This window comes from Giraffa tippelskirchi, chromosome 10, assembly GCF_054371585.1.
Source record: "Giraffa tippelskirchi isolate mGirTip1 chromosome 10, T2T-mGirTip1v1.2.pri, whole genome shotgun sequence".
Classification (NCBI taxonomy): domain Eukaryota; kingdom Metazoa; phylum Chordata; class Mammalia; order Artiodactyla; family Giraffidae; genus Giraffa; species Giraffa tippelskirchi.
In genome coordinates, this window is record NC_137284.1 from 20,190,273 (window position 1) to 20,206,045 (window position 15,773).

At 49.9% G+C, this 15,773-nt stretch overlaps 1 protein-coding gene across 12 annotated transcripts in view; it reads right to left on the minus strand.

Moving 5' to 3' along the window:
• The window catches only part of PKNOX2 (PBX/knotted 1 homeobox 2), a 288,631-nt gene that overhangs the window by 49,466 nt on the left and 223,392 nt on the right, over positions 1-15,773 (minus strand). For all 12 annotated transcript variants that reach the window (XM_081535113.1, XM_081535115.1, XM_081535120.1 and 9 more), the window contains one exon: positions 1,306-1,477. In XM_081535113.1, coding sequence (XP_081391239.1) covers positions 1,306-1,477 — 172 coding nt within the window. The remainder of the gene's footprint in view (positions 1-1,305; positions 1,478-15,773) is intronic.

A 15,773-nucleotide genomic window follows, 5' to 3' on the forward strand; every position in this document is an offset into this window, starting at 1 on the left:
GAGGGGACTGTGTTACCGGGAAGGATGTTAGCTCAGTCACAGCCAGGGGTCGAGCAGAGCTGCATCTGGGGCTCCCAGAAACCTGCACTAACGCTCCTGACCTCGGCCAAGCGCGTATCCTCTGTCCTGAATCATAATGCACCGTAACACTTCATAGATTTCCAGGCCAAGGAGCGGGGCTCTCCTGGTAGCTCTCCTGGACTCCATAAAGTATCATATTCAACTCCTGAGAGAAGCAGTGGGGTGGGTCATTCACAACACAGAATAATACCCAAGTCACTTAAGTCTGCTCTGCAGATGCACTGAGTGTATGTGTATGTGTGTGTGTGTGTGTGTGTTTCTTCTTCCTTCCTGGAGCCACATTTGCTTTTCTAAATCTGTTTCCCTTTGGGGAGTAGGTACTAACTAAATACCGGATGGAGGTCAGCGCTATAATCAATCAACTTGTGGGAGACATATTTTCAGAGTTTCCAAATTCACCGTGCACGATCTGGATAATCCACCCACAGCAAAATCAAGAATCATGGTTAATAATCCCAGGATAACTGTTGTCACGATGAACAAACAGAGCAGTCTCTCCACAGCTCTTTTCTCAGCAGGATTCCCAGGGCTAGATGAAGAGTTAGAGTATCATCTAATCTAGTGGCTCCCAAGCCTTATTGAAGATTGCAGTTGTCTGGGAAACCTTTAAAAAATGTACATGTGCAAGTCCCACAAACTTATTGAATCCTGGTTTCCAGGTGGAGGGGCCCAGGAGCATGTACTTTTTAAAGCTGTAGTGATGATCTGGATGACGTTAGGCTTGGGAGCCTGATCTACTGTGTCCTAAATGGGCAGAACACCTGCTGGTCTTCTCAGCAGAGAAGCTGGTCTTCTCATCTGTTGCTTCCAGTCTTCCTATCCACTGATGTGCTTGAATATGCATGTCACCCTCCTCCTTCACAATGTAGCACACAGCCATCAACTCCTCTCTGGGCAGCCCAAGACAGATTTCCCAACATGCCAGGACTCCAGCCCTCAGAACATTCTGGATGCCATGGCCCTACCCTCCTCCCGTCTGCACTGCAAGAGGGTGGGAGGTGACGCTGGTGCTGCGGGGGAGGAGGAAGGGAGAGCTTTGGCAGCATCACCAGTGTCTACAACTCTTGGTTAAAGGTTCTCAGCTGCTGGAACACCAAGGCCTGCCCACAGCGGGAAGGCACATTTCTTTGATAGTGAATAAATGAAAGGATTGCTTTGGGGGCATTTGGAGGGGATCAGAGGGCGGGACGACCCTAGCCAGGGTGGGGGTTGGAGGATCTTTACCAGATTGTCCAGTTCCGGGTCATCGCTGAAGAAGGGTTTGTGTTCCTGCTCCTGCTGGTGGACAAAGTTCTCGATATCCACATCGAAGCTGGCAGACGTGATGCACTCAGAGCCCTGGGTGGCCTGTTCACATTTCTCAAACAGCAGCGTCAGGAGCGGGAAAAGAGGATGCCTGCGGGGACAGCAAGAGCTCACACATGCGCACTCAGGGACCTGCTGCCATCAGGGCTCAGAATCCTTCAGGGGCCCATCCCACCTTCCCATTACCTCTTCTCCCAGGGTCCCACTCCTGGAGGAAGGCCCCAGTCTCCACGGTCTGCTGGAACAGCAACATTTCATACCCTGGCACGGAGGATCCAACCTCTTCATTCCAGGGGTCTCAGTGGCTTCTGTTCCTCCCCTACTGGGAGCCTAACTGTCCTCTTTGTCTAGATAAATTGTGTGGATATTTGATGAGGGATGCTGGGTATAACCCTTCAAAGAGGTAGGTGTCCATTTTGGGCTCCAGGTCAACCCGGGAAGGAAATATAGGAAGTGTCCAGAAAAGTCCTGGACGTAAACATTCGTTGTTGGTCACAGATTCACACTTGGCTGTGTAGAGTCAGCCGAGGGCAGCACCTGTGTGTTTGCAAGTGTCGACGGGGGGGGGGGGGTGGGGATGGGAGTGGTGAGGGGGTGGAGGGAGGGGTGGGGAGGAAGATGTGTGTGTGTGGTGTGGACCTGGCTACTCGTCACACGTGGTGGGCAGATGTCCCCACCTGTCCTGCCTCTGCTGGCTGACTCAGTTTAGGTCAGACACCCCACTTACATGTGACACCTCCCTACACATTTCCATCAACACCCACTTAGCATAACTGCAATTAAATAATAATGCACATCATTACTTGGCCACTGTTTTTCCCCAAGACTGCCCCTGTCTCCATGATCATTGTATCCTTAGGATCTTGCCCTGACGCTCACAGCAGGCACTTAATACATATTCGGTGACTGACAATGAACTGATGAATGAAGAGTATGTGAGCGTGCGCATGTCTGGTGACATGGGTGGTTCTGTGATGGATGGATGTAAGCTGAAGTGGTGACCTGGCCACTGTCTGGGTCTTGGCTTCCACATTACCACCTCTGGGAAGCTGCCCTGACTGTCCCACCCTGCAACCTACGCAGACCTGGCTTGTTTGCCTTACCACCTGCCTTCCTCACTAGACTGTCAGCTACGTGAGGGCAGGAAGCAAGCCCATCATATTCTTCACTCTCTGCCCCGAGTCTAGCACTGGTACGTGATCCGAACAAACATTTGTTGAATATATATGTATGTTATGTGTGAGGCGTCATTTGCACATGTAAGGGCATCTCATTCTCATTTCTCTGCAGCCTGAGTGAACAGCTCTGTCTTCACACCCAGCACCTGTGCGTGTGTTTACGTGGGTGTTGACACTGGACTCTGGAGCCCCATTCCCCCCACTGTGGTTCCCAAAAGCATATTCACATCCCTTTCTGGCTTCTCACTGAAGTCCCCTGGGACCACAAAATCTGGTTCCTTTCTTTTTGATGAAAATCTGTTTGCTGGGAGAGGAGAAAGCATGTGTCGGGCCTGGTCCCCAGGCTCCTGCCAACGAGGCTGCTGTAGCCAGCACGGCCCAGCAGAGTTTCCTGCAATGATGAAAATGTTCTACAATCTCCACTAACTAACCAACGCCAGCAGACATGTAAAATATGGCTGCTGTGATGATATGAATAAACTGACTTACAAAGCACAAACAGACTCACAGAGAATGAACTTCTGACTGCCGGGGGTGCAGAATGGGAGGAAGGATAGTTGAGGAGTTTGGGATGGACGTGTACACACTGCTGTACTGAAAATGGATAACCAACAAGGACCTAATGTAGAACACTGGGAACTCTGCTCAATGTTATGTGGCAGTCTGAATGGGAGGGGAGTTTGGGGGAGAATGGATACATGTATATGGATGGCTGAGTCCCTTTGCTGACCACTTGAAACTATCACAACTTGTTACATTGGCTATAATACTCAAATATAAAACAAAAAGTTTAAAAAAATGGCTGTTTTGCCTAGGACCTTGAATTTTTAATTCTGTCTAATTTTAACTAATCTTAATTTAAATAGCAACAATTGACTAGTGGCTACCATATTGGAAAGCACAAGAAATCTTGAAGAGGAAAACCCACCATGCTTCTTCCTGCAGGAACATTGTGATTAACCATGCCAAGAAGGAATGAACAGCCAGCCTACAGAGTGTTTGTAGGCAGATGGGGAACCCCTATGCGCCCGTCCCATCCTGGGATTCTAATAATTCTGGACAGGAAGGCAGAAAGTGCTGAGACCCAACCACACCCAAACCTATACCTGCTGGTCATTCTACCCAAGCTCAGGGGCAGGGGGCCAGGAGGGGAGGTGAACTCCTGTCTCCGACAAGCTGCCTGGCTTGGCAGAGCTGCACCTGGACACTGCCACCCTGACCCTTGGTTTGGGAGCTGATGCATAAACAGCTGGGCTCCAAGGCTGCAGGCTGGGTGATAGCATGGAGAGAAAAAGGGTCAATATCTGAGGCTAGCCTATCTGCAGCCCCCAAATTGCTAGGATATCTATTCAGCCCCCTCAGGAAGCTGGTGGGAAGACAATGGGTTTGCTCAGCCAGCCGCTGAAGACAAAGAGAAAACCAGGTGAAGGGGTTAAACTCCAGTCTAAGTCTTCATTTGCAGCCACTAATACCACAGCATATTATAGTCTAATCTAACCTGATCCCAGTTTAATGCAAGATTCTCCTGGCCCTGAGTGGAATACCAAAGAAAGCCTCCACGGCTGTGATTTAAGCAGAGCCCTGCAGTGGTTTAGCTGAGGGACATGAAAGGCAAATTCCAGACGGTGTTATGAATTATTGCGCCTTATGAACCTTCCTACTCTCAACAGATGCCTGCTGCCATTTAAACAGCCACTAGATCAATTAGGAATGAAAGGCACAAATCGACTCTGTACAAGGGCACTAAATTACCAGGAACTAATAATCTGCAGCATCGTGCCAGGTGGCGGGGTGCAGCCCGCCCCCCCATCCCCACGGCAGCCACTGGTCACTGCACATTCCTTTCTCACGGGTTGGAAGGAGGGTGGGCAAGCTGCTGGAAGGAGAGGGGATGGTCTGTGTGTGTGTGTGTGTGTGTGTGTGTGTATGTGGGTGTGGGTGTCCGTGTATGCATGTGCACCTGGGTTGAATGGAGGCTGTCAATGACAGCAAGTGTGAGTGGCATGTCAGTGGACTGTCCTGGGTGTTTTTATTTGTGTGCACACATGGTGTTATGTCTCTGTGGGACTATGCACATATGGGTTGTGTGCACGGAGCTGGGGTGCAGGGATTGTGTGCTGTGAATACACTGTGCATGTGCCCTGTATTATATGCAGTGTGTGTGTGTTTGTGTGCACGCTACATGTTATTTGTATGCAGTGTGTGTGCGAGCATCGTGCGTTCTGTGTACACAGTGAGTGTGGCATGTGGGGCAGGGAAGAGGGAGCTGCTGGTGGCTACATCTCCCAGCCACCAGCCTTGGGGCTGGGGTGGCGGCAGGAGGCGGGCTCCTCGGCTGCAGTCCTGGCCACTTTGAAGAGGGGAGTGGTCAGGGAGGGCCTCTCTGAGGAGGTGGCATTTGAGTGAAGCCTCAGTGAAGAGGCACTCAGGCAAAGGTCTGAGGGAGGGGAGTTCCAAGCAAGAGAGGACCAAAGCACTTGGGATAGAAATGAGTGTTGCGCGTGTCTGGAACAAAGTCCAGGCGTGTGTGGCTGGAGTAAGGTAAGCGAATAGAGGGAGATGAAGTCCAAGAGGTGAACTTGCAGATCACAGGGCTCGCAGTGAAGCGGGCTTTCAGGAACTGGGGTGGAGGCACTGTCCCCTCCACTGGGGGACAGCGTGCACCTTCAAGGCAGAGCTCTAGCACTGCTCCATCTTATAAACCTCTTAGCAGGAGGGGTCAGATCTCCCTGCTGTGGGGTGTGTGTGTGTGTGAGAGAGAGAGAGAGAGGGAGAAGGAGAGAGAGAAAGAGAGAGAGAGAGAGACAGACAGAGGAAGGCATAACCGGAAGTGTTTTCTATGACTTCTGTAAAGTCTCAGTAGAAGAAAACCTGCTTTCCATCCTGGTCCTGCAAGGGAAGCAAGCACCCGAGGAGCCCAGAGTGGCTTCCTGGTGGCTGCCATGGCCCCTCTCCCCAGCCCCTCCTGGCCTGAGCTGCACTTCCAGTTCCCAAATCCTCCCTTCATATCCCACTCTCCCACCTCTGGGTGGAACACCCACTCTGATGCCAGGATCCCTGAGCCTAGGAGCTCGGATGACACCTGTGCTAACCCAAAGCTTCTCACATGACCCCCGGGCGGGGTTGGTGGGGCTGCCTGTGGCTCCTCTGCTTATCCATCTGGATCTTTCCATCACACAGACGGCTACCTGCTAACCCCAAATGTGGGGGCTGCTGAGACACTCTGGGTCAGCCCCGAGCAGCAAACTCAGTTTCCCAATGACTCAGCTGTTTGTTCATGGCTGCGTTGATGCTATGGGCATCTTGAAGGCTGTCCCCAGCCCACTCCACAGCCTCTTCCCCAGTGGCCCATCCTACACCTGCCTAAGCGTTGACTTCTATCTCTAAGTTACCCTCCAATGTCACCCCATAAAGCTAGGGAAGAGGCTAGAAGCCACCCTCAAAGAGTCCTTTCCAGTAGCCCTATTTTGGCCCTGGCATGGAGGACACAGTGGCTAGGGCAGGGACCATGGGAGCTGGACACGTTAGCCACACAGGACACGAATGGCCAGGCATGGGATGGGGAAGGGGGATTTCCAGTTATGGGTGGGATAGTGATGCTGCCATTCTTGACATTCCCTGAGCTTCACCCTCTCCAACTAGAAAATGAGTTTTAAGGAGTCCACTTCCCACTGTCCAGATCTCGCCCACTGTGGATCAGTACCCTTGAGAGGCCGGAAACAGAAACGTGGAGACTTGGTGCCCAGTGCCCATATGCTGACGATCGGGATGTGCAAGATGGCCATCAGGTTTTCTTTCCAAAGAGCCGAGGACACCTGACCTCCAGAAGAGCTCACCTTCTCCCTCCCCGATCCCTCTCCACTCTTCTCCCCGCACTGCCTCCCGCCTGGCCGCCCCCTCCACCCCAATCTCTCTTAAGCCGTTCAAAATTTGGAGGAAATAAATCTCACTGCACTAATTCAGGGAGAGTGTGAGCCTCGTCGGTGCAGAACAAATAAAAGGAGTGAACCGGCATGACATTTTACTGCAGAAGAGAGGTCGTTTCCAGCCACTAATAAAAAGGATTTGACACAGACTAATAAAGAGAAATGAATTTCTCTAATGGCCTGATTTAGCACATTCAGCACTGTGCCTCTGCCTGGGTGCCGGGAGGGCGGGACACCCCGAGTGCCGACAGAGCTGGGCATGGGGGACGAGAGATGATCTTAAATAAGATTTTATTATTTCTTTTCTCTTTTCTGAGTCCTCACCCCCACCCCCCACCCCACCTCCACCCACATCAGACCTCTCCCTAGGAGGGTCTGAACCAAAAGCAAGCTCAAGATACGCACTTCTTGTTAACGATCCAAAGAAATAAAGAACCCCTCTCCACAGACCCGCAGTCTTGTGCTAGCTTAAGAAGGTGATTAAACCGGATGTGTTGATTTCTACAGGGGTTTAAGCCATCATTTGGTTTAATTACTTCTGACATTTCTGCCTTCTTGTTTTTTCTACATTGCCCAAATTTGGCAGCCTAGAATGCCCAGTTTGGGGCCAGGATGTGTGGAGTTGCCCCTGGGGGATACCCCACCTGCCATAAACTGGGCAGGATCTTGGCTGAGTCCTTTGCAGAGTTGAATGTGACCCTCCCTCCAGCAGCAGAGAGGCCGAGACCCCCCTCCAGATTTTCTTGAGAGCAAAGTAATCCAGGTCCTCCCCCCTCCATCCCCTGCACCGGACACACATTTCTGATGAAGCTTCTAAGCGCATCCTTGGGCAGCTGTGATTCCACACCTTGCATTTTATTCCTTCCTGTCTCAAGACAGATGTTCATAACGTAGATGGCTCGATAGGTCTCCCTAACATTTTCAAAGACCTTTTGGGATGGAGACCCCAACCTCCTTGGTAATTTTTACACTCACATCTAACTGAAAATTCCCTTCTAAGGCTGAAGTTCATTGCTGTTTGCTAAAGGACTCAAGGAAAGACAAATAGACCTTTTTCTGCTTCCCTTCCTTCCTCCTTGGACAACCTGGATGTTAAAAAGTTTTTTTTTTTTTAACATTTCTTTCTACTCAGAGGACCATAAACAGAGAAGCAGAGCTAGGAAAAAGAAAGAATGCAAAAATATAGAGCTTCAATAGATAACCAACAAGGACCTACAGGACAGCATAGGGAACTATACTCAATATTCTGTAATAACCTATAAGAGAAAAGAATCTGAAAAAGAATATATATATAAAACTTAATCATTATGCTGTACACCTGAAACTAACACAACATTATAAGTCAACTATGCTTCAGTTTAAAAAGGTGTTTTGAATAGCGCTTCAGAGAGGCTACAGTGCAAAGAGCACAGGAGACAGAGAACAGATAGGTAGAGAGAAACAGAGCCCCATAGGCTGGGGGAGGAGAGATGATGGTCACATGCAGGAGCAGACATTAGCATAGAGCTCCCTTTCTGGGTGATAAACCTTGTGATTCACAGTCATGCCACTCCGTCACTTCTGAGCCTCTCAGCCATCCCTCCCCTTGTGACCTTGGCCAGAATTGCAGACCTCAATTATGGGTCCAGCCATGTGTGTGGCAGCCTGCCTGGCTGTCCACTCCCTGTCACTGACCTTGGAGCCACCAGGCCTGTCCTGCAGCTCCCTTCACAGCCCAGCGTCAGTGCTCACCCCTCCCTGAGCCTCGGCTAGTAGCCTCTGATGGGGATGGGGTGGGATGTCAGAGCCCCCAGGCACTTCCTAAGAATGGACCGTCCCAGAGGAGGCAATGTAGAGCGGGAGAGGAAAATTTCCAGGTGGAGGTTTTTATTTGTATTATTATTTTTTTAATATTTATTTACTTATTTGGCTGCACTGGGTCTTCGTTGCAGCATGCGGGATCTTTAGTTATGGCACATGGGATCTAATTCCCCAACCAGGGATTGAACCTTGACCCTCTGCATTGGGAGCTCAGAGCCTTAGCTACTGGACAGCTGGGGGAGTCCCAAAACGTGGAACCTTATAGTGATGAGGCAGTGGGACTAGAGCCTGGTCAGGGTCAGACCTCTGCAGAGGACATGAGTCATTGGCCAGAGAGGTGGGGTGAAGAAGGGCAAGGAGTGACATGACCAGCTCACCAGCCACCCAACCTAGTCTTGCACACAGTGGGGGTCTCAAGTTGCCGAAGGCCCACCACCCTGGAAACTCTATCCAGGGGCTGGCGTTGTGACCTTTTATTCTAGTGCCCCATGTCAGAGGTCGCTGGGACCACAGAATCAGTCAACAGCCTGGAGCCACTTTGCCAGGTGGCCCCGCCCCTTTCCTGGGCCCCACCCCTTTCCCTTTCACAGCCAGAAGGTCCATAATCAGCAGTCATTCTGAGAAGTATAAAGAGATTGCTCCTGGATGTTGATGAAATAGGGTCCGCATCATCAGATGAGGCGCTTCACAGCGTGGCCTGAGGTTTCTTTTCAGCATTAATTGACAGACTCAGAGGAATCCGTGGTGGCTGGACAGATAGCAGGTGGCCCCGGCCCCCTGTACCTGTATCACGCCCTTCACCAGCTCAGGCAAACCAGGCTGTTCGTGCCCCTGCTGTTCCTTCCACCTGAAATGCCTGTGCCTAGGTCTCTCCTAATAGCCTAGCTCAGAGTGCCAGCCCTAGTACAAGGCTCCCCGACTGGTCTCATGCAAAAGAAGTCATTGCCTCCTCTGAGTCACCACCAAGATGTGCTTGGGGGTGGGGGTTCTACTTTGACCTCACAAATTCAGTGGGCTGGGTTGTCTGAAACCAGCACAGTCTCTGGAGACGGATAATTAACTGTATGACTCTGGGGCAGGTGACTGTCTCTGAGCCTCAGTTTCCCCTTTTATGGGAGGGGGATGATACCACCTACCACAGACGTTATCGCAAGGAGAAAAGGAGAAAAGGAAGGATAGTGCAGAGTGGCTGGCACTTAGGAAGCTGTCAATTAACGCTTGTTCCACTTCCCTGGAATGGCGTGGGGGCACCTTTTTTTTTAATTCAGGGCAACGTCGATGCTATCCGCTCCAATAAATGTATAATTCCATCTCTACTGACTCATTTGGCAGGGAAACAAGCCCACGTGTCAATTCAAATAGAGGCAGAGAAAGAGGAGGAGGAGAGGCAAAGTATAACTCATCAGAACTCGAAACCCTCTTTTTAAACCAAAAAACACTGCCGGTAAGCATTTATTTTTCTTTCCCTTAGGATGATTGTTAAACTCTGCTGACTATAGTTGTTTGTGCTCCGCCGTCTTCCTCACTCCATGGGGAGCTCCTCTGATTCACAATCTAGTCTTCTCTCTGAATTCCCCCAGGGTCAAGCACACTGCCTGGCACACAGCAGAAGGTGGATAAATCTTTGATGAATCAATGTATAGGGACGAATGAATGAATGAAGTGACCACCGGCAGCAAGTGGGGGTTCTGAGACACAAGCCCAAAGTGCTCTTTGGGCTCAGAATCCACTCATTCCTGTGAGGTACCCAGACCAGCTACGGCCATCTGGAAGTTTCTAGCTGCTACAAAGGGATCCATCCGCCTCCTCTGGGCTCTGCCGGGGGGTGGGGGTGGGGGTGAGGGGGTGCTGCCAGGGTCCCGGAGGCAGAGGAGCCAGTGTGAAGGAAGAGCTTAGCCAGCCGGCCTCCTCTGCTCCCCTCTCTTCCCCTCGAAGGACCAGATGGAGAGAGCAGAGTGGGGTGGGGGAGACCAAGCCAGCAGCTCCCGGTTGGATGTATTTTTACTTCAGGTGTGACGTGGAAACCATGCGGGTGTATTTTTAGTCCTGCCCAGTGGGCGGTGTGTTCGCCTGGGTTGCCTTGGAGAGGACTTCTTCGTGTTGCTAAATTGGAACTGCATCTGCTGGGTTCCTGGGCTCCAACCAGCTCTCCTCCCCGCAGGTGGGCGGACAGGTCCGTCCCTGGCGAGGGTGGGGCCCGGGGCAGGCCAGAGTCTGCTTTGTCTCCATCCCTTTACACACACACACACTCCTCCCTCCTGACACATTAAAAAAAAAAAGAAAAGAAATGTGAAATCTCCACAAATTGATTGTTAAGGCTAGTCTACAAGGGCAAGAATACAAAGAACCTAAAACTTGAAACCTGTTAGGATCTTATATCACAGTCCCTTCATTCCCGGCAGCCACCCCCCACCCCCCAGTTTTATTGAGAAATAACCGGCTGTATCACTGTATAAACTTAAGCTGTACAGCATGATGGTTTGATTTACATAGATTGTGAAATGATCATCACAATAGGTTCAGCTCACACACATCTTCTCAGATAGATAAAAAGAGAAAAGGGAAAACATTTCTCCTTGTGATGAGAACTCTTAGAATTTACTCTCCTAACTTTGCTGTATGTGATACAGCAGTGTTAACTACAGTCATCATGTTGTACATTACATCCCTTATAGTTGCTGTGTGTGTGCTCAGTCGTGTCGGACTCTTTGCGACCTCATGGACTGTAGCCTGCCAGGCTCCTCTGTCCATGGGATTTCCCAGGCAAGAATACTAGAGTGGGCTGCCATTTCCTCCTCCAGAGGATTTTCCTGACCCAGGGATTGAACCCACGTCTCTTGTGTCTCCTGCATTGGCAGGTGGATTCTTTACCACTGCACCACCTGGGAAGTCCCATGTTACCTCCTTAATACTTATTTATTTTTTAAATGGAAGTCTGTGCCTTTTCTTTGGAAGTTTGTGCCTTTCAACTACCCTCCAGGATTCCCCCCACCTCTACTTTCTGCCTCTGGTAACCACTAATCTGATCTCTTTTGCTCTAAGCTATTTTTTATTTATTTTTTGGTTTTCACATATAAGTGAGATCACACAGAATTTGTCCTCCTTGGTGATGTATTTTATTTAGCATAATGCCTTCAAGGTCCCTCCCTGTTATCACAAATGGCAGGATTTCCTTGTTGTTGTTGTTCTTTTTAAAATGACTGAATAATACCCCATTGTGTGTATATATGCCACAGCTGCTTTACCCACTCATCCATCAATGGACACTTTGGTTGTTTCTGTGCCTTGTCTATTATAAATAATGCTGCTCTGAATGTGGTGGTGGGGGGGTGCAGATATCTTCTCCAGTTAGTGTTTTCATTTCCTTTGGAGCCCCAAAGTGGGATTACTGGATCTTATGGTCATTCTAGTTTTAATTTTTTTGAGGATCCTCCATACTATTTTCTATAGTGGCTATGCCAATTTACAATCCCAACAACAGTTCACAAGGATTCCCTTTTCTCCAATCCTTACTATTATTAATCCTTGTTATCGCCTGTCTTTTTCATGTTCAGCCCCTTCATTTTAAGGGGAGGTAACTCAGGAGGAGAAAAATAGAAGTATTTTTCCCACAGTTAGACATCTACTAAGAGGCAACTTCTATCCAAGTCCCCAGAGATTCAACCAGTCCTCAGTGAGAAAGCCTGGGGAAAGAGATGCTGTGGGAAGGGGAACTCTATCCCTTGCTTTGGTCACTGGTAGTGACACACCCATGCACATTTAGTGGCAATTGGTAAGTCACATTTCATGTGCTCATTGCACCAAAACACCCAAAATTTTTTTATTATTCCCACTTTACTGATTCGCAAACTGAGGTGCCATGTGGTTAAATAATTACATCATCAGACTAATAAGTGATTGAGTTGAGATTTAAATCTGGGTATCCAAACCCTAAACTTCGTGCTTTCTCCCCTCTCCCAGGTACCATTTTTGAACCATCATTAGAATCATTTCATCGTCCTCCCCTTTTTTCTCTACTGTCCTTGAGTCTTGTGTGTTCTGGGGTCACAGAACTGAACTGCCAGACTTACCCTTTGAGCATTAGGACTGTTGCAGCACAAGGGTGCCTCATCAAATGAGTTCCCCAAAGAACCTTTTCCCATAGTAATACTTTTGTGTGTTGAAGAAGGCTTTGACATTTTTATAGATCTTTCATTTTCTCATTTGATGCCTACTCTATGGAGTAGGAAAGCTTATCTGAAGAGGTTAAATGGGTTGCTCAGTGGCAGAGTCAGAACTTAGTCTGAAGTCTCAGTCTTATGTTCTTTTCACTTGACCATAAAATGGTCCAGTGGCTTGGGAAAATCAGAAAGTGGGGCTTAGTTAAAAGAAGGGCTAGGGACTTCCCTGGCAATCCAGAAGTTAAGAAACTGTCTGCCAGTGCAGGGGACAAGGGTTCGAGCCCTGGTCCAGGAAGATCCCACATGCTGCACAGCAATTAAGCCTGCATGCCTAGAACCCGTGCTCTGCAATAAGAGAAGCCTTTGCACCACAACTAGAGAGTAGCCCCTGATCACCGAAACTAGAGAAAAGCTCACACACAGGAACTTATACCCAGAGCAGCCAAAAATAAATGAACAAATAATTTTTTTAAAAAAAGGAAGGGTTACACTAGCTTAGTCCATCTCTGGTGAGAAGCCATGGGCCACATGAGCCCTCAAAGCCCCAGCTTGCTGGCTCCCATCCCACCCAATTCGCACCAGGAGGAGGCCCAATGACTGTCATCCTCCCGCTAGGAAGGGGGCCTGATCCACTGTCACTACTCACAACTGTGGCCACCATTCATTGGGAGCCTTGCCTGTGCCAAGCACTGTCAGCTGTGAGCATTAGTTATCTCCTTTAATCCTAACATAACCTTGTGAGAATAAGTCACTGGGATTTGGAGCTCCTGGATCTCTCATCCATGTGCCTGGTCTCGGGGAGTACCTGGACTTCTCAGCTCTACCTAGGCCAGGTGGTGAGCCGTGGAAGCAGCCAGAGCTGCTGCCTCTGAACACACCTGCTCCCGGGGCCAGGCAGCCGGCGTCCCTGTGCCTGCCAGCAGTGTGTGCAGAGGCTGGGCTCAGGGCGGGGGCCTTCAAGATGCTGGTAGGGAGGGCAGGGAGCAGGCGATGCCTGGCGCCTGGGGGAGAACTGAGCACGGTTTGACTTTCAGCTTACTGCTCCGGCAGGATCACTCCCCTGACTGTAGTCAACAGCTGAGATGTTTTCTCGGATGCCAGTGAATCCAACTGCTTCCAAAAGCAAGGAGTGTCTGCTAGAGCCCCAGCCCATAAAACCCTGCCTGGAACATCTGCTCCCAGCAACTCGTCCGGAAGCATCTGGTCCTGACTCTTCCATTTGGAATGGATGAACTTCTACCCTCCTCCATCCTCAGGCCACCTCGCCCAGCACGTTCAGGGAATGACCCAGCCCTCTGCCAGGGAAGGCACAGGGTTAAGCCCCAGGGTCAACTCCCTGGAGATGAAACACCCTTTGGTCACAAGGTGGAAGAGTTCCCTCAAAGACACTTCAGTGGGAAGTGCCAGTTCCCAGGGTCCTGGCCAGGCAGCTGCTGAAGAGGATGGTCACAGGGCAGCCAGCCCCACCTGCCCAGCCTCCAGCCCCAGGGGGCTCCTCTCATCCCATCATGGTCCCGGTCCCAGGAGAGGCCTCTTGGCTACCATTTCCCTTGGGCTTCATCTCCCTTGGGAAAGCAGTCCAACACTCCCACACTGCACCATGGGCCAGGGGCCTTGCAGTCAATTCCACATATACTTTTTTGAGCCCATACCATGTGCCAAGTTTATACTCTAGCTACTTCCTACGCCTATTTTCCTCCCACTCCCTGGACCGATCCATTCTAATTCAGAATCCCTCTTGGAACTTGACGCGATGCTTACACATGGCAGAGCTCAATAAATGTTTAACCAAATTGCAGTGCGAACAGCACTCAACTGGGAGCCCTTTCCTGTCTTGCCTCTTGCTGTCTTGCCTCTCAGCAGTCACCTTCTAGCCCTACCAACCCCTGCTTCATTTCCTCAAACATCTAATAGCAGCTAATGCCTGCAGTGCACTCTCTAAGTACCAGATTCTTCCTCCAGCACTTTATGGTATTATCTTACCTAATCCTCATGACCAGCCTAATGAGGAGAGGGCACTATTTTCAGTCCCATTTTACACACGAGGAAAGGCTCAGAAAGGTTTAGAGGCCAGTGGTGGAGACAGAATGGAAACCCAGGCAATCGAGGTCCCTGGGCCCTGTTCTGAAGCCTGAATTTCACCTCCCTAAACACGCAAGGTGCCTCACATACTGAAAAGGCCAAGGGGACAGAGTGGGACCCCCTGTTTAAAACACCTCCATCTCGGGACTTCCCTGGCGGTCCAGCAGTTAAGAGTCTGCCTGCCAATGCAGGGTACACAAGTTCAATCCCTGGTCCTGGAAGATCCCACATGCCGAGGAGCAACTAAGCCTGTGTGCCACAACTATTGAGCCTGTGTGCCTAGAGCCCATGCTCTGCAACAGGAGGAACCACCATGATGAGAAGCCCAAGTGTCACAACTATAGCCCCCACTCGCTGCTACTAGAGAAAGTCCATGCCCAGCAACAAAGACCCAGCACAGCCAAAAATAAATAACAAAAATTTGTTAAAAAAGATGTAGCTTCACCATTAAAAAAAAAAAAAAAGCCCACCTTCATTTCATCCCATGCAGCCAACACTTTTCTGTGTCTTAGATATAACATCATCTCATTTTAGTCTAGCTATGATTATTTCCTTTTATACGGTTGAGAAAGGCTCAGAGAGACTAACTTGCGCAAGCTGACCAAATTAATTACCACTACATCCATTTCTAGAGCTCGTCCTGCCACCCAGCATGGTTGTTCTATGACCTTTGCCCCTCTAGCTACAGGACCATCAGGACCGAGCCTGAACTGCAGTGACCTTTCGAGGGACAGTCTCGAGGGAGTGACCTGCCCACTGCCCTGTTCTGATCTTTCCCTAAACAAGAGTGGAGTCTAGAGTGATCCAGTCTGCATGTGACAGGACAAATGGATTACAAACAAGCCTTTAGGAATGAGTATTGCTTTCACTGCACTAGAAGTGGACTTCAGCATGAACTGTCTAGGGTAAGGTCCCATGTGGGCAGAAGCTCTGAGCATGGTTTACAGAGAGATGAGACCGACGGGAAGGATGGCAAACACTACGTGGAGAGGCCAAGACTCTGACGGCTGAGAAACTAAAGAGGAGGCAGAAGACGGGTTTGATGACGGGTTTCTGGAGCTGCAGCAAAGGAGCTCATTAACGGAGAAACCAGGAAACGTTTGGAATCTCCTTGGCGAAAGTGGGAAAGTCGGGGCTTTGCTCAAGCAGATGCTGAGAGCTGGATGGAGCTAGATAGAATCTGGGAAGGAGAAAATTCACTGCTTTGGGATTCAGGTGAAAGATCACAATTGCAGACACTT